Below are 19,002 nucleotides of genomic sequence, written 5' to 3'. Positions count from 1 at the left end.
AAGTCAATTGTGATAATCCTCTGTTTTATTTGGCTATTAAGCATTATAAAAACAAGTAAATCAATGGCCATTTATGGCCTTTAACGTAGCAAAAAATCTAGCTGTTTTTTTTTTTTTTTTTACCAATGTGTATATTTAATGTCATGATTCGGCTGGGGCACATCTCTTTCTGCCCCTGTCTGAGTGGGTGTGGCTAATGTTTTAATTTTTTCCAGTGGATACCAGGCAACAAATGACAAGCAACAATGAAAATCACAGGGCCAGAAATTAAATCTACTCCTTTAATCACCATTCCATTACATGTATTTTTCATGATTCATGCAATTAAAGTTTAAAGAAATAATGTAAAAATCAAGAGAGGGATTGAAGTATTGTAAAATGTGGACATTTCCCAGAGAAACCTCCAGTAAACCACTCAGTGACACTTAACTGCTTTTGTTGTGGTTCCAGTCAAAAAGAAAAACAGTCATGGGTGATTCCAAACTTCTACCATGGGAACAAGTCTCAGCCTTTCAGTAAACGTTTGGTAGCAATCTACCAGGAAGAGCTCAAAAGGAAAATAAACCCCTCGGGCTGAGAGTCTTGATGAGGAAGTGAGTGCAAATTTACTGAGTTTTTTCTTTTTCTTTTCTTTTTTTTTTTTTTACTTCTACTTCTCTCAGAGGCTACTTCCTCCTATGACTAATAAGACTTGGTCACAATGACAGCTGCATTGCTCAGAGTGGCGAGGCACAGCGAAGCATACAAACGCTCCACAGCAGCTCTCTCATCTGGTTTATGTTCTCATGTGTAAGTACCTATTAAGATTTCACTAAAATGTTCAATGGGAATTGTTTTAAATGTCAAGCTGCGTACTTTGGAGGTTTTACGTTATGTTGTTTACATACAGCAGATGAGTTATAAACTGAAAAAAGGAACCAAAAGCGGCCCAATATGAGCAAATTTAGTCCAATTCTGGTTTAATCTGGATAAGTACCTCTCAGCCAGCCATTATCTGAGCCGCTTATCCTCACAAGGGTCGCAGGAGTGCGTGTCCAGGAGGCAGGGTCCAACCTGAACTGGTTGAATACCTGTCAGCAAAATACAATTTTTCATAAAATGCCTTTCAGGGATTATTTTTATTTATTTATTTTTTGTGGAAATCAGAATGTATCACCATCGGATGTTGATAGCAATATTTTGTTTGTAAGGTAAGAGCAGGAAGTTTTGTATTTGTGTAGTCATTTAGTTTCATAATGATATATCAGCCGTTGTATTTGAAACTAATACCATACCACTCAACTCCCTGCACACCGCTGCACACAATCGCAGATAAAACATCACATCACTGGTTGTACAAGAGTCTCCCATATGGGACTACATACTTTGGATTTGATTTAATTTACTTATGGTGCACCATTCTTGTCTGGAATTTTGCTAATCGTTAAAAGTTTCATATTCTTTGCTGGCTGCCACCAAGCCCTCAGGAACCAAATTTGTGTTTTTATCAGAATTTTGGTCTAACAGCTTCTACGCTTTCTGCAACATTATGGACCAGAGGCTCTCAATCTCTGTCCTCATTGATCCAAAATCTTGAAGTCACGGTTCAGTCAAGTTCTTCCAGAACAAACTCATTTACTCCTTCGTTTATGGACCATGAACCAAAGAGTTGGGTTAATTTTGACAGTATCTGTAATTTTCTGTTTGCTGCTTCAGATATTTGAAATAATATTTGTTTCAATTTGATACTGAAGCAATATTACGATTTTTTTTTACTGGGAAGTTAATGTTGTGCCAAAAAGAAAAACATATACCTATGAGGAGACTTTAGTTTATGAATCTTAACATGTGACATTGCTCAGTGAGGTCCTTCGGCAACTGCCTTTCTTGGCCCCAATTTAAGCTCACTGTCACGACAAAACGTGTGTCTACACGTGATATTCCCTTCTTAAAGTATTTCCACAATATACAGTACAGTGGTGCTATGAAAAAGTTTAATCCACAATAACTCAAAACCATCGTATCCCAAATCTTCTTTCGCTATTTAAATAAATGGAAAACCCATTAATCCATTCCAACCTCCCCTGCAAAAAAAAAAATCAGAAATGATTGAAATGTTTTTCTATTGAGAAAAATAGCACACTATGTTTATATAAAATGTAAAGTACTCACGTAATCAAATAGGATGTCAGGAATGTTATAATTATTTTGACCCACTTTTTGATTCAATTCAGTGGACATTGTGCTGCTCCTTCTGGTATGCACCTTGGCCACCCGGGTGTAGTGTATATCAACCATCCATCTTACCGCACCGCTTATGCTCACAAGGGTCACGGGAGTGCAGGAGCCTATCCCAGCTGTTATCAGGCAGCAGGCAGGGTATAACCAGGACTGCTTGCTCGCCAATCGCAGGGCACATGGAGACAGACAACAGCCGCACTCAGACCTAAGGTTAATGTAGAGACTCCAATTAATGCATGTTTTTTGGGTTGTGGGAGGAAACCAAAATATCTGGATTAAACTCACACGGGCACGAGGACTACATGCAAATTCCACACAGATAGGGCCGGGATTTGAACCCCAGGCCTCAGAACTGTGAGGCCAACGCTCTACAACTTGTGTAATATAGACATACTGTACATGGAGGCAGTCTAAATTCCTCAGTAAGCTCCAATAATGATTCCTTCTTCCCACAGGGTAATGAATATACTGTATGCCTATGAGTATTGCCATGTTGCTGTATCTGTTGCTCCACCTTTTGTGTTCAAATATCTTTTGCAAATCAGTAGCCCACCCTACTATGTGTTAACATTAATCTAGTGGAGTGTAAACCAAAGGTGTGTGGTTACACAACGTGTAATTCTTTTATTTTTTCATGTTCAGTTTGACAGTAAACATTCAACTGTTTCAAAACACAGGCTGATCGCTATGGAGATGGAGATGAATCAAGCTTAAGAAGTTGCAAAAGGGTTCCCATTACAACAGGATAGTCCCTAAACTGTGTCATGGACCAGCGTAGGCAACACACCAAAGTGAAGCGTTTTCTCAAGCTGGGTTACTCCCATGAGGATATTGACAGAGTACTGAAGAGTCTGGACCATGATGCCCAGACCAACGACATTCTAGAAGAGCTAATCAAGACCTGCCACATTCGCAGTGACAAAATTGACACAAGCAGCCCCATACTGGTGTCAAGAGGCTGCAACCCCGGGGCCACCAGACCGGCACCAGACAGAGAGACTGCTTTTGCTTTCAGACCAGTAGTCATAGATGGAAGCAATGTTGCTATGAGGTGAGTCAGCTGGGTTGCTTTGATGGGTTCTTGATAAGGTAGCATTTACTGTAGCATGTACAGTATGTCAGGTTTAAGACTCCATTGTGTGAATGTGAAGAGTCAAGTTTATTTGTGCCCTCCAAATGTGGTGTGAATGTCAAAATAATTGTTTTACCACATCCCTATGTAATAATGAAAATCGGAAGGAACTATTTTGGTGTCAAACGCCACTATAATGTTCAGAAGTTCTTCAAATTCAATTAGAATATAAATAAATAAATACATGAAAATTCTTAAATGTTCTCAAGTCTTGCATTGGGTTTCTTAATTAAACTAAACCGACACAAAGTACCTCAAACCTCAATAAAACCCATACACAGTGGCACCTTAAAGACAAGTTGAATTCTGTGCGCAACTTTACCATTAAATCACCTTTCCCCATTTAAATGAATGGAAATGCGATTAATCTGTTCCAGCCACCCGCAACTAAAGTAAACAAAAAATGTTTTACATGTGTACAGTTAATAATGATTGTTGTCCACTGTTGTCTCATTTCATGACATCACTTCCAGTTTAAGATGCTGAGAAGTTTGCTCTTAATACATGTAAAATTGTGAAGTGCAGTGTGGCCCTGTACAAAATGGAAGATGACAAGTTCCAGAGACGTTAAAGTTAAAAATGATGCCAACTGTTAGCATGTCAGTGGCATTTTCCACTTTATGTTACCATTTAGCCAGCCTAGCCTTTCTTCAGGCAGACTATACAAACGTGTACTTCTCTGAAGAGTAAAATTGAACTGTGAGGACCGCTGGACAACTTTATTTCTACCATAGCAATTTATCCTTCACAAAAGGTTAACACACTCATTAATGGTAGTTTTTAATTGGTTATTTTTGCTATCAGTGTCTGTTTCAATTTACATCCAACCTCACTTCCTCTTTAAAGTAGCAGGAACTGAAAATGTGACATTCGCTTCTCTTTTTCTCAGCCACTCACAAAATTCCCACCGGGCAGAGCGCCACTTTTAAGTTGCCGTCACATTCCAACAACTGCAGCTCTTCAACATGTAACACTACGCTTGAAACAGTTGGGTCTGCGTAATCTCACAAGGAAGTTGTTAGGCAAGAAAAGGAAGGCTTGTTCTCGGTCACACCTTCATGCGCACCTGACACCTTCACGATAAGGAAGCTTCAAATACAATTGAAATTATTTGGAGAGTTAGCCAGCTACTTTAGCAAAGTGGTGTAAACATTTTCTTTTTTTCCACATGCACACCATCCCCTCTTAAATTCCATTATTCTTAATATCCCATGAACCATTGCTATGCTAGAGCACCGAAGTACACCATTCTCCTAACAAAAATTATCTGACTTAAAAAAAAAACAAATATATATATATATATATATATATATATATATATATATATATATATATATATATATATCAGCAATCTATTGATAATGCTTGCAGCACAGTTGGGCAACTGCAACGCGTTGGCCTCACCGTTCTGAGGACCCGGGTTCAATCCCGCCCTGCCCGTGTGGAGTTTTCATTTCTCCCCGTGCCTGCATGGGATTTCTCCGGGCACTCGGGTTTCCTCCCAGAGCCCAAAAACATGCAACATTAATCGTACACTCTAAACCGCCCCAAGGTATGATTGTGAGTGCGACTGTTGTCTGTCTCCATGTGCCGTGTGATTGGCTGGCAACCAGTTCAGGGTGTACCCTACCTCCTGCCCGTTGACAGCTGGGATTGGCTTCAGCACTCCCGTGACCCTTGTGGGGATAAGTGGTTAAGAAAATGGATGGATATTGATAATACTGTAAATGTTGAATGATGAATACATTACCATGCAAAGATGGGAAAAAATGCTAAATAGCAAACCAATGTGAAGTGCAATAACTAATTCATGTCATTCACAATCCCCTAATAATTAGAACGACTCACTTTGCACTATAAGGTATTTTGCTCTGCTTTGCTGAAGCAGCCCCGGTGCGTTTCCTTTGTCCTGCCACATGTCCAGTCCCCCACCAACGTTAAATATGTCCATGTTTTTGGAAGACTCACATTTTAGTCACTCCTCATGCACTTTAAATGAACTCCCAATGGTTCTGGTGATGAAAAATAAATGCATTACACTATTAAATTCAGATTTTTTTTTTTTATGTTGCATAAAACACTGACTGTGAGGTGTGCACGATATAATATCCACCCGGTCAGATAGATTTTATTCTCAACTAACCATGACCTGGCCATCTTTCCAAAGGTGTATTAGATGCTCGTGTGGATTTCTTGGCATTTACTTGACAAAGTCTCCTCCCCATAGGTAAAAGAACCTCCGTTTGTCTTGTATGACTCATCGGCCCCACAAAACAATCATGGTTGACCAAGTCTCTCAGCAAATTCGTCACATAGGCTGGCTTGTAAATTTGTTGAACATATAAACTGCTTCCAATTAGTGACGATATTCCTTCTGGAGAAGACCTGATGGAAGCGTTACTAAGCCACATCTGCCGTGTAGCTGTAAATGGTGCTTTTCCAAGTTAAAACTAAACAGGTATAGGAGAGAAAATACGTTTAGAACCCCGCCAATGCTTTTTTTTTTTTTATTGTTTTGTTTTATGCCCTGCAATTGGCTGGCAACCAGTTCAGGTTGTACCCCGCCTCCTGCCCATTGACAGCTAGAATAGGCTCCAGCACTTTGCGACCTTCGTGAGGATGAGTGGCTAAAAAAATGGATGGATGGATGTTTTATTGTATTTTTCAATTAATTCCACTTTTGTTTGTGCTTAGGCTTTGATGGAGCTCAGCATTGGTTGTCACATTTTTTCAACCAAGTTAAAAAAAGATTAGGCAGCGATTTATTTGTGAAAGAAATGTATGTTGTTTGACTATTAAATACAACAAATAAAAATAAACCGTAGTTAAATAATAATTCCTTTAAATTGTACTGCACAGTGTCGAAATGTTTGAAAACAAACACCTCTCAGTGATGAACTGTAAACGGGTTGTTCTTAAAAGGGAAATGAAACTGACCTGTACGTAACAAATGTAGTGTACCGGATTAAAAAAAAGTTCAAGCCATTGTAGAGAGAGAGAGAGAGAGAGAGAGAGAGAGAGAGAGAGAAAAAAAAAATGAAAAGAAAAGGTTTAAGTCTGCACGGTTTGCAAATGTTCCTCATTTCTTCAATTTTTGAATAAACACGTGAGACTCATTAATTTTGAAGAGACTGTAAAACATCTGCAACACCGAGCCGAAGGAACTTTTGAAGAGTGTATCAGTACCACAAGTATTGCCAGACAACAAGTTACAATTTCAAAGGGAATTTTCCTCATGTGACAATCTTTCTATTCAGAGCCGACAGTGACATCAGTAGGAAACTAAATCGGACTGATTATATAATGTTCTATGTGTGTGCACATGAAACCACAACATTAAGGAGGTACTGTGTTGTCAATTCTGTCCTACTGTTTTGCAGAAGTGCTACTAGTGAGCTGTCTCCTTCCCTATAAAAAGAAAAAAAAGGGGGGGAAGTGGAAGGGTTTGTCTGTAACATGCTCTGCATGATAGTGTGTTGCCATTGTTGACTCAAAAGTGTGTGCATGTATTTGTGTGTGTAGCCATGGAGACAAGAAGGTGTTCTCGTGTCAGGGCCTCCAGATGGCAGTGAACTGGTTCTGGGATAAGGGACTGCGAGACATCACTGTGTTCATTCCCCTGTGGAGGAAGGAGCAGCCACGGCCCGAGGCACCGATTACAGGTAAGGTCACGTGACCCATCCTTGCAACATTAATGGAAGAATTCTTCTGACATTCACCTGTGAAGTCACAATGTTGCCACGAATCCCAACATTAACCACAACCATTTTGTTAAATGTGGACGGAATAAACTTTTGAAGAAACCAAACATATGCCACGGAACCATTTCCAATACTTTAGGTTGGTCAATACTTAGAAAAATAACAGATCTGCATGGAGAATGTAGAAATGGAGCCCTATGGGGGAACAAGCCAGTGCAATCTGTAGGCTGGTCCAAACCCGGAAAAATGTAGAGGGTTGTGTAAGGAAGGGCATCCGGTGTAAAACTGTGGCAAACAAATATGAGCGTTCATCTAAAGAAGACCGGATCGGTCGTGGCCCCCGTTAACAACGCCCACCCCCAGCAACATTAACCTGCAGGGGGTTGGTGGAAATTCAGTGATTGCGGATCGAAGGCAAAGAAGAGGAGGAAGCAGGATTCATCGGCAGAAGAATAAGAGGACTGGTCAGGGCCTACAACTGAGTGTAGGGACCTTGAATATTGGGATTATTGGGAATATTGTTAATATCAAAAAGCTCAGGAGTTGGTTGACATGATGATTAGGACAAAGGTTGATATATTGTGTATCCAAAAGAGCAGGTGGAAAGGTAGTAACACTAGAAGTTTAGGAGCAGTGTTTAAATTATTATTATTATCATGGAGTTGATGGGAAGAGAAATGGAGTAGAGGTTATTTTCAAGGACGAGCTGGCTAAGAATGTCTTGGAGGTGAAAAGAGTTTTCAGATCAAGTGATGATGATGAAATTTGAAATGGAGGCTGTGATGTATAATGTGATTAGTGGCTATGCCCCACAGGTAGGATGTGACCTACAGTTGAAAGAGAAATTATGGAAGGAACTAGATGAAGTAGTTATGAGCAGCTCAAACAGAGAGAGTTGTGATTGGGGCAGATTGTAATGGACATGTTGGTGAAGGAAACAGGGGGAATAAAGAAGTCATGGGTAAGTACGGCATCCAGGAAAGGAACTTTGAGGGACAGGTGGTGTTGGACTTCGCAAAAAAGATGGAAATGGCAGTCGTTCACACTTATTTCCAGAGGAGGCAGGTGACCTACAGGAGTTGAGGTAGAAGCACGCAGGTGGATTCTATTTTGCGCACACTATGTAATCTGAAGGAGGTTACTGACTCTAAGGTAGTGGTAGGGTAGAGTGTAGCTCGACAGCATAGATTGGTGGTGTGTAGGATGACTCTGGTAGCGGGTAGGAAAATTAAGAAGGCAAAAATAGAGCAGAGAATGTGGTGGAAGCTGAGAAAGGAAGAATGTTTTTTGGCCTTTTGGAAAGAGGTGAGAGAGGCTCTCGAGGGTCACGAAGAGCTCCCAGCAGACGGGACTACGACAGCCTAGGTGATCAAAGAGACAGGCAGAAGAGTATTTGGAGTGTCTTCTGGGAGGAAAAGGGAGAAGGAGACTTGGTGGCGGAACCCCAAAATACAGGGAAAAACATTAGCAAAGAAGAAGTGGGACACTGAGAGGAGTGAGGAGAGGCGAAAGGAATACACTGAAATCAGATGTAGGGCAAAGGTACAGGTGGCAAAGGCTAAACAAGAGGCATATGATGACATGCAATGGAAATGTGTTGACTGGTGCCAGTAGTGTGCTAAATAGATGGAAGGAATACTTTGAGAAGTTGATGAATGAAAAAAATGAGAGAGAAGGAAGAGTAGAAGAGGCAAGTGTGAAGGACCAGGAAGTTGCAATGATTAGTAAGGGGGAAATTAGAAAATTCGATGACAGTTGGTCCCGATGACACACTAGTGGAGGTATGGAAGCAATTTTGACAGGTGGCTGTGGAGTTTTTGACCAACTTATTCAACAGAATACTAGCAGGCGAGAAGATGCCTGAAGAATGGAGGAAGAGTGTGCTAGTTCTCATTTTTAAGAACAAAGGTGACTTACAAAGCTTTGGCAACTATAGAGGAATAAAGTTGATGAGCCACATAATGAAGTCATGGGAAACAGTGGCGGAGCGTAGACTCAGAACAGTAGTCAGTTTCTGCGAGCAACGGTATGGTTTCATGCTTTGAAAGAGTACCACAGATGCATTATTTTCCTTGAAGATGCTAGTGGAAAAGTACAGGGAAGGTCAGAAGGAGCTACATTGGGTCTTTGTGGATCTCGAAAAAGCCCATGACAGTTACCAAGAGAGGAAATATGGTACTGTATGCATAAGTGTGGTATGGCGGAGAAATATGTTAGAATAGTACAGGACATGTATGATGGCAACAGAACAATGGCGAGGTGTGGCGTAGGTGTGACAGAAGAATTTGAGGTGGAGGTGGGACTGCGTTAGGGATCGGCTCTGAGCCCCTTCCTGTTTGCTGTGGTAATGGATAGGTTGACAGATGAGGTTAGACTGAAATATCCTTGGACTATGATGTTCGCTGATGATATTGTGATGTGCAGTGAAAGGAGGGAGCAGATAAAGGAACAATTAGAAAGATGGAGGCATGCACTGGAAAGGAGAGGAATGAAGATTAGCCAAAGTAAAGTAGAATATATGTGTGTGTATGAGAGGCGTGGAGGGGGAAGAGTGAGGCTCCAGGGAAAAGAGATAGCGAGGGTGAATGACTTCAAATACTTGGAGTCAACAATCCAGAGCAATGGTGAGTGTGGTATGGAAGTGAAGAAACAGGTCCAAGCAGGTTGGAACAACTGGTGGAAGAGTACATACTTCTAAGTCAAGCAATACACTCACTGTCAGGTCTGTTATGTGTCAGAAGAGTCTCTGCAAGGATGAAGGGCAAAGTTTATAAAACAGTGGTGAGGCTTGCTATGATGTACAGACTAGAGGTGGTGGCACTGAAGAGACAACAGGAAGCAGAACCAGAGGTAGCCGAAATGAAGATGTTGAGGTTCTCGCTTGGATAGGATTAGAAATTATTTTGGAAAAAAAGGTTCGAAAGAGCAGCTTGGATGGTATGGACATGTCCAGAGTCAAGAGAGTGAGTACATTGGAAGATGGGTGATGAGGACGGCGCTGCCAGGCAAAAGACCGAGAGGAAGACCAAAGAGAAAGTTGATGGTGTTCGACAGGAAGATGCAGGAGACAAGCTTAGATGGAAAAAGCTGACACGCTGTGGCGACCCTTAACGTTAGAAGCCAAAATGAAAAGAAGAAGATGGGGACTGTAGATGGGAAAGCATTGATTTTTGAAGAAAATATTTCAATACACCAAAAATTTGGACCAAAGAAGTTTTGTCCAAAAGCGACGGTTTCGGACTTTAGCATGTTGTACATTGTGAAACTGGGCTAGTTTTCCCCTTACATAACTGAAGGATCTACCAGGAGGAGGAAGAAGTGGGTAATAAAGTGTTACATCTTCCATAAACTATACTTGTCAGAGTACTTTAAATGCACTGTACTTTCTACTTTTACTTAAGTATTAAAGTGAAGAAGAATCAATATTTTTCCCCCCGTTGCAATGATTGACATGCCGTTCGCTACTGTTTCCTTATCCATTCATACATGTGCCCATCCACTTTTTGACTCCATCATCGACTTCCACAATTCCGCTTGATCGCCAGTGAAATATGAACACTAACGTCATGTGACTCCAATTCACCATTCAGTTGTCACACGACATGAAACACAGAAGGGAGTCACATGACCGCTTTGTGAGCCAATCTAAATGAGTCATTTTGGGAGGTGACAGCTGCCAATTGTGTTTACAAACCTAACAATCAACAGCTTTTTCATGTAGCTCTTAAATTGTGACTTCCCAAACTTAGATATTTCTGGCAAATTTTAACTTGAGAAAACACCTGGCGGTAAATTGCTGATGTTTCGGCAGTGGCTGTGGCAAAATTTGAAAATGTGCCCCCAGCCCAACCCACACAAGTCTTGTGAGCAACCTGCTTCTTTATGAAGTCATTGAAGCAAATAAAGTTAAGATTTCTGGAGGACACAATGTATGTTGTGTTGGTTTTCAGGCACTTAACAGTGTGTCAACTCACTTATATATTAATTATTGTTGTTATTTTATATGTGGTTAAAGCTCTGATTAAAAATAAAACTGAAGCTACTCACAAGTTACTCTTGAGTAGATTTTTTTGCCAAGTACATATTTGGATGACTACTTTTTACTTGAACATGACTCATTATTGTAAAATAAAAATCATTTGGCTACTCTACCCAGCTCCGTGCATGAATTACACCTCAAAGCTGGGTACACACATGTGGATTTTAACATCTTACCTTCTTTTGTGAGATCTCAGGCGTCAGTTAGACAATCTCGAAAGTGCCACAGCTCTTATAGTATACTCGAGTCAAAATGATCAAGACAACACAGCACACATGACTACATCAACAGTCTTGTTCCCAACCATTTTTTAAGCAGATCAGATCAAACTGCACAACATAATGGACTAACATTACGTCAGAGACAGTCCACAATCAGTGTTTTGCTGACTTTGATCAGGGAGGTGCTCATTTTTATTGCCATTATTATGCACTCGATATACTGCCCTTTACGTAAACATTTTCAATTGGACTTTCTAATTGCCCTAATGACCCTCCAACATTTTCTTTCGTGGTCAATTATATTTATTATATAGTTGACTGACCACGGCACTCCTCGTTATATTTAAAAATGTTTGCAGTCCATTTACAAACACTGCCATCCATCTTTCTAGATAGTGGTGAGGCCGGCCATGATGTACTGATTAGAGACGGTGGCACTGAAGAGACAACAGGAAGCAGAACAGGAGGTGGCACAAATGAAGATGTTGAGATTCCCGCTCGGAGTGAGCAGGTTGGATAGGATTAGAAATGAGCTCATTAGAGGGACAGCCAAAGTTGAATGTTTTAGAGACAAGGTTCAAGAGAGCAGACTTGGATGGTTTGGACATGTCTAGAGCCAAGAGAGTGAGTATATTGGGAGAAGCGTGCTGAGGATGGAGCTGCCAGGCAAAAGAGTTTGAGGGAGACCAAAGAAAAGGTTGATGGATGGTGTGAGGGAGGACATGAGGACGATGGGTGTTAGAGAGGAGGATGCACGAGATAGGCTTAGATGGAAAAAGATGACACGCTTTGGCGACCCTGAAAGGAAAAGAAGAAGAAGAAGAAGACACCATCAATTTTCTAGATTGCTTGACCTATTGAATGTTGCAGGGATCGATAATGCATTTCCCAGCTGACATCTGGCATGCAAATTTGAGTTTGTCACTACGAGATGAACCAAAGAAAAAGTATCCGATCCAAAGACGTGTCTTTAAGAAATGTATTATCTTGGCCCTCAGTACTAAAAGAAACAGACAATTTGGAGATGAATGTGTTCAATAAATCAACCTCCATCATCTCTAACTCCTTATCATGGCAAAAGTATGATTTTAGCTTGAGTGAGGACGGGGTACAGAATGTAGAGACCTAGAAGAGAGTGTTTCAAACAACTCATGTATGGAGATTGTGCACCTACGTCATAAAATCAAGTGATTTTTGTTTCCGTTGCCATATTGCCAGTCAAACAAAGCATTGTTGAAACTCTACCACATCATACTGAAATCATTGTTGATAATTCGAAAAGAAGAGACGAAAAAAAAATATGTCTTATAGCACGACACCCAGAGTTTTGTCCTTTACCGTTAAACATTTAGAAGGTGATAATAAACGAAGGTACAGTACGTGGAAAAATTCGAGATTATTCTGAAGTTACGCACTTTATTTTAACATGTAATACATTATTTTTATTTATTAGCGCTTATTTTTTATCTCATTCAGAGCCCTACTTTTATTTAGTAAATGAGAAACACACAGTTGTGCTCATATGTTTGATTACCTGGGAAGAATTTGTCAGGTGGGTACAATTTTTTTCAAGATAATATAAAGGGCCAGGCAAAACATTTGATTTTATTTTCACTTCGGTTCGAAATCAACAGTCAAGCATTTCAGAAATGTCGATAAAATGATATACTGTATATATTTCACAAATTCACCCAAGGTATGTAAACTTATGATCACAACTGTACTATCTATCTATCTATTGATTGCCCCCCACCCCCCTCTCAAATAGATGTTGTTCTTCTTTCGGCTTGTCCCTTTCGGGGTCGCCACAGTGTGTCATCTCAGATGAAAGCACATATATGTTTGGCACAATTTTTACGCCGGATGCCCTTCCTGACGCAACCCTTCTCAGGGAGTGGAGGCCCCAGTGAGATACAAACCCACAACCCCTGGTTTACCAAACCAGTGTTCTAACCACTGAGCTACGGGGGCCGAGATATTACGCCTTAATTTATCGCAGGATGCATAGTCCAAATTGAGCAAATAACCACTGCAGCTAAAAACACTATTTATGACTACTACTATTATCTACAATCTACTATTTTAGTAGAGAGTGCCAAGGTGGAATTTAAAGAAAATGTGCCGGAAATTCTTTCTGAAGTCTTCTTTTGGTTTACTCTTATTTTTTTTTTTTTTGCTTTTAGGGAGTAATTATTTACCAATAAGAATTTTGCACTCCACCAAGGGCCACAAACAAAGTGAACAGGAAAATAATCTGACAAATTCCATCATCTGATATTGTTTTCTTTGTATCATTATATTACTGATATTGAAAGACCAATAGAAATGTATAAATGCATGTAAAAAAGCATATTAGACAGGAAGCGAGAAAATAATATAGAAATATGACGTACCACTAATCTTTTCCTCTGTGCCTGACAGATCAACATATTCTCCATGATCTCGAGAGTAGGAAGATTTTAGTGTACACCCCATCCCGTTGTGTGAATGGCAAGAGGGTGGTGTGCTATGACGACCGCTACATTGTGAGGCTAGCTTACGACTTAGACGGGATCATCGTGTCCAACGACAACTACCGTGACCTTCAGATGGAGAATCCGCAGTGGAAGAAGTTCATAGAGGAGAGACTGCTGATGTATACCTTTGCCAATGACAAGTAAGACATATGGCGTCAAACTTCTTTTGCGGACAATATTCATCTTGTCAAGTGAATCTATTTGACATTACTAACTCTTTTTGGTGCTACAGGTTCATGCCTCCAGATGATCCTTTGGGTAGAAACGGTCCCACCATTGATGACTTTCTACGAAAGAAGCCAAAGAATGTAGACAACAAACTTCTACACTGCCCATATGGTTGGTTCATGTCTCTATATTACACATAAAATTTTATTAAGAATTCATGGGCCACATTATCGATCAATCTGATTAGATCCAATGCAACAGTTGTATTAAATATTCTGCCTTTGCAATGTTCAGATGCAAAACCAAGCTTATTATTGTGTGGTAAATTATACTGTAGATCTCTACCACATCATACTGACAGCTCTTTCTAATATTTTGACTCATCCTTTTATACTTAAATATGGTTTAGGGTGTACCTGCCTCCTGCCCGTTTACAGCTGGAATAGGCTGGAGAACTCCTGCGACCCTCATGAGGATTAGCGGTGAAGAAAATGAATGGATGGATGGATGTAAACATCCTGTATCTTGGTTTGTGTGGCACGATAGAGCTGCTTTCCAATGACTATCACCGTAGCATCTTCCTGGCATCCCATTGGCTAGTAGAGACATCAATCTTTACACATGCTGCTTTTCGTTTCCTCTGGACACTTGACTGTGACCGAATCATGGTAGCGCATATCGGGAAAAAGAACTTTTTTGTGAGTTTTTTCGCTCATGTTTTTGCAAGTTTATTCATCTTTCTTCAACATGGGCCCCAAAAACTTTAGTGGAATTAAGTTGTGTGCGTGCATACGTTCGTACGTATGTTTTCTCTTGGCTGTCAGACGTTTGCCTCCTCCTTTGATGCTTTTAGCTTGTCATACACCCTTCTCTTTGTGTAGTCGCCCAATGGCAAGGGTAAATGAACATAATTTGTAATTTTCTTTGCATTATGTACTTTGAATGCTTATTTTTTTGTGTGGGTGCAGGGGTGTCTTGGAATGGATTAGGCTGTTTACATTTCAAAAGCACTGCGACTTACGAAAAATTCCCTTTATGAAATGACTTTCAGAAGGAATTGATTGAATTGATGATTGAGGTACCACTGTATAGATATGAATATATATTCATCCATTTTCTTAGCCGCTTATCCTCACGAGGTTCGGGGGAGTGTTGGAGCCTATCCCATCTGTCAACGGACAGGAGGCAGGGTACACCCTGAACTGGTTGCCAGCCAATTGCAGGGCACATAGAGACAAACAGCTGGACTCAATATCCCACCTAGGGGCAATTTAGAGTGTTCAATTAAGGTTGCATGTTTTTTGGATGTGGGAGGAAACCGGAGTGCCCGGAGGAAACCCACACAGGCACGGGGAGAACATGCAAACTGCACACAGGCGGGGCCGGGATCGAACCTGAGACCTCAGAACTGTGAGCCCAACGCATTCAAGCTGCTCCACCGTACCGCCCTTTAAAAATAAATAAATAAATATATACATATATATATATATATATATATATGAATCATAGTTGCCCCTTCAATAACCAATACAACATTGCCATATACTGTACCAGCCATGCTCACTAAGCATATCAAATTTATTTCTATAGTGCATTTCATACACGAGGTAACTCAATGTGCTTGATGTGATTAAAAGCATTTGACTCCAACAGAATAAAACATTTAAAAAAGGGAAAAAAATAATGAAATACTTTTTAAAAATGAAAATAAAAGTCCAATTAAAAACAGCGTAGCGTGCAATTAATATTAAAAAGTCGAAATACTCTAACAAGCATGAGAATATAAAGAAGACTTTTCAACCAGTATTTAAAAAAATTCACACTTGGGGCTGACCTCACCTCTGTTTGGAACTTATTCCATTTGTGTAAAGCATAATAGCTAAATGCTGCTTCTCCATGTTTGCTTTGGACTCTACACTCCACTATTTGACTTGAGTCAGTCAATCTTCGAGCTCTACTGGGTTTGTATTCCGTAAGCATTTATTTCATGTATCCAGGACCTAAACCATTTAGTGATTTATAGACCCGTAGCAGAACTTTCAAAATCTATTCCAAAGCTGACTGGAAGCCAGTGAAAGGACTTTAGAATTGGAGTTATATGCTCTGACCTCTTTGTTCTGGTCAGAACCCAGGCTGCAGCTAGGCTTTTTAAATGGCACACTAGGGGCTGACATCTTTTTTTCTTTCAGGAAAAAAGTGTACGTACGGCATGAAGTGCAAGTTCTATCACCCAGAAAGGACCAACCAATCACAGCTGTCTGTGGCTGACGAGCTCAGGGACAGAGCCAAGACGTCAAGCTACAAACCAACGATTCAAGACACATATACACACGAAAGTACCCTCTCCACCAACACAGATGAGCCTCTTCACAGTGACCACTTTATCTATCAGCAAGACAGCAGCAGTCCCAAGGTTATGGCAGGTCTCCCGCCTTGGCCAAATATGGAAGTGGATGAAGCGTTCAGCTCACTGGACAGCTACATGTCCAAACTCCAATTACATGATACGCCCTATGGCATAAGCAGGCCACCCTACAGCTTCAGCAGCGGTGTGGCCAGCTACAGCCTGAGCCATGATGACTACTCCATCTCGGGGTCACACAGTGCCAGCAACCAAAACTTCAGCGGAGGATGTCACTATCTTCCGCAAAATAGTTGCAAGCGGTCCGCATGCCCTCACTGTACATGTGGTCACCATCAGCCTGGGGCGCAACACCGCGCCCACCACCCTGCGTGGGCCTCTTACCCGGCTTTTCCATTACATCAGCATCCCTCACACTTTTCTGAGAAGCACTACTTCAGGCAGCTTGCACACAAGCAGAGCCAAAGCCTGCCCAAAGATGCATGGGTGCACGGCAACAATGCTGGAAGCCTGTCTGGCGAGCTTCGCAAGGAGATCAGGACCCAGCTGAGCACGCTCTTCCCCAAGAACACAGTTGATGGAGTCATGAACGCCTACCCACATGTGTCAGACATGTCTGAACTGGTGTCTCTAATTCAGAACTACAGGAGCAATCACATTGGGTTCTGATTCTAGAAGTAAATCACTCAACTGAAAAAAAATAAAAACAAGGCATCTGATTTGTTCGGATTTCAAATCAGGTTTCCCATAGGAAACAGTGGAAATATCAACCCATTCCAGGGTCATACTGTCACTGCCATGAATTTTTTATGAATGTACAGGTAATGTTTGTATTAAAGGGTTTCCATTTTTAATCGTCACATAAAGAGAATTATGCATTCAAAAAATCAATAATGGAAAGCCGTTTGGACATTTATTTGATCTCCTTGACATCCACCATTAGGTCCATGTGCTAGGACTGTCCTCTCTAGCTGTACAATGCATCACTGCACTAGTTGGGCCAGACTCAAATGAGTTCGTTGTCGGGGGAAAATCTTAGCCCTTTACTAGATAAGCAGTTTCAGAACAATAAGAGATATGCATGGAAGGAAACAGTTCAAGTACAAATACGAAGGCTGTGTCTGAGAAGCTTCTGCCTATTTCTACTTTCATTGAGGTCATAAATACACGTATGAACAGGCAGTTAGTCATCACCTGCCTTATGCAACTGGCATCCTGCTTTGTCATACAGCAGTATAACAGTAAATGGATCTCAAGATGGATAACAAGGATATTGAATACATGCTCAAATGACTTTCCATATCTCATCCTGATTTCTGGTTCACTCAGGTTGTTCACTGCTGACCAATGATTGGAGTTTGTATTGTATGGCTGAAAGAGACCAAGGGTGCCCATAAATGTGACGTAAACATACCTGTAACTCTTACTTTTGGCATTATAAAATAAATCTCGTTTTCTTGTTCTTTACAAGGTGTAAATGTGCAGTGCACTATGCTCCCAACAAACTACTGACTGTAGCACAGATTTTTTTAAATTGAAGCAGCCAGTGTTGTTTTCTCATGTTGCCTCAAAGTGAGGAAGGCTATTATGTACATTACTCTCTCAGTATGATAATGATTTTATTATTATTTTTTTATTAAATACACAAGCAGTTGAATCAGCCATTGTTGTTCAGTTCTTGTCCACTATGAATAACATTTTTCGCAGTCTTGGTTCCAAGATGTAATTTGATTTAACTAAGGTATGTCATTCTTATACATTAGAAAGCAATTAGGGCACATGTTCCAGTTGAAACTAGACATTTATGTACACAATATAAAGAGAGCTGTATGCTTTATTTTCTCCATCTGACATTAAATCAGACTTAACTTTCAATTAGGATTACCAAAACTATTTCCATTTCTTAAAAAACCAGAGTAATGAGAGAATGATTTTTTTTTAACTCAAAATTTGACATATTTCATTAGTATTTGGTACTATTGGGTTTAAACTGTATGTCAAATGTTTTGGATTTCCTTCCCAACCTTATTACGCAATAGTTTGCAGGAATTTTGGCTTATTCCTCCTGACTGAACTGGTGAAACTGAGCCAAGTTTGTGAAGGCCAACTTGCTTGCACATGCCTTATCCGGTCTACCCACACATTTTCAATAGGATTGAGGTCAGGGCTGAGCTATGGCCGCTCAAAAACAACAACTTTGGTATCCTTAGGCCACTTTGTTACCAGTTTGGCATTTGTCCATTTAGAAGACCCTAAAAAGCCATTCACTCTAAGTGACGAATGGCTCTTGTCTTCCACTAAAGACATTTTCCGTGAACTTCTAGGACAGGCTGCTGTTAAAAAGATAGCACACATACCTCTGTCGGCTACCATTATGATTCAGTGCATTGAGTAAAGAGCCAAAGACGTTGAGAAAAAAATTGAGAGGATTAATATATCACCGTGGTACACACTCCAAGTTGACAAATCTAAAGATGTTGACAAATAGAGCTCGCGCACATGACGTCACTATTAGTCATGGCGCCATATTGCCGGTCAAAAAGAGCTGCTCGACAGTGTGGAGGACATTGAACTGGGGCAGAATATACACAATGGCCAAGACTTGTTGTGCTGTTGGTTGTTACAACAGACGAGACAGATATC

General features: G+C 40.6%; 1 protein-coding gene across 1 annotated transcript; it reads left to right on the top strand.

The window, feature by feature from the left end:
• The first annotated feature begins 245 nt into the window (after positions 1–245).
• On the top strand, positions 246–18,037 carry LOC133496921 (ribonuclease ZC3H12A-like). The gene is made up of 7 exons (XM_061813022.1): positions 246–593; positions 708–789; positions 2,898–3,271; positions 6,875–7,014; positions 13,735–13,969; positions 14,062–14,168; positions 16,187–18,037. Exons 3-7 carry the CDS (start codon positions 2,985–2,987, stop codon positions 17,026–17,028), a joined length of 1,611 nt encoding a protein of 536 aa, XP_061669006.1. The 5' UTR covers positions 246–593; positions 708–789; positions 2,898–2,984; the 3' UTR covers positions 17,029–18,037.
• The last annotated feature ends 965 nt before the right edge of the window (positions 18,038–19,002 follow it).

The sequence above is a fragment of the Syngnathoides biaculeatus genome, chromosome 23, assembly GCF_019802595.1.
Source record: "Syngnathoides biaculeatus isolate LvHL_M chromosome 23, ASM1980259v1, whole genome shotgun sequence".
Lineage (NCBI taxonomy): Eukaryota > Metazoa > Chordata > Actinopteri > Syngnathiformes > Syngnathidae > Syngnathoides > Syngnathoides biaculeatus.
This window is presented reverse-complemented; position numbering and strand designations above follow the sequence as displayed.

What these genes read in the sequence shown, in the direction of transcription:
- LOC133496921 (XM_061813022.1), top strand. Translation starts at nt 2,985, where the DNA reads ATGGACCAGCGTAGGCAACACACCAAAGTGAAGCGTTTTCTCAAGCTG. An exon ending in GGAAGCAATGTTGCTATGAG is followed by an intron (nt 3,272 to 6,874) that starts GTGAGTCAGCTG and finishes TTGTGTGTGTAG; the next exon opens with CCATGGAGACAAGAAGGTGT. An exon ending in GCCCGAGGCACCGATTACAG is followed by an intron (nt 7,015 to 13,734) that starts GTAAGGTCACGT and finishes TGTGCCTGACAG; the next exon opens with ATCAACATATTCTCCATGAT.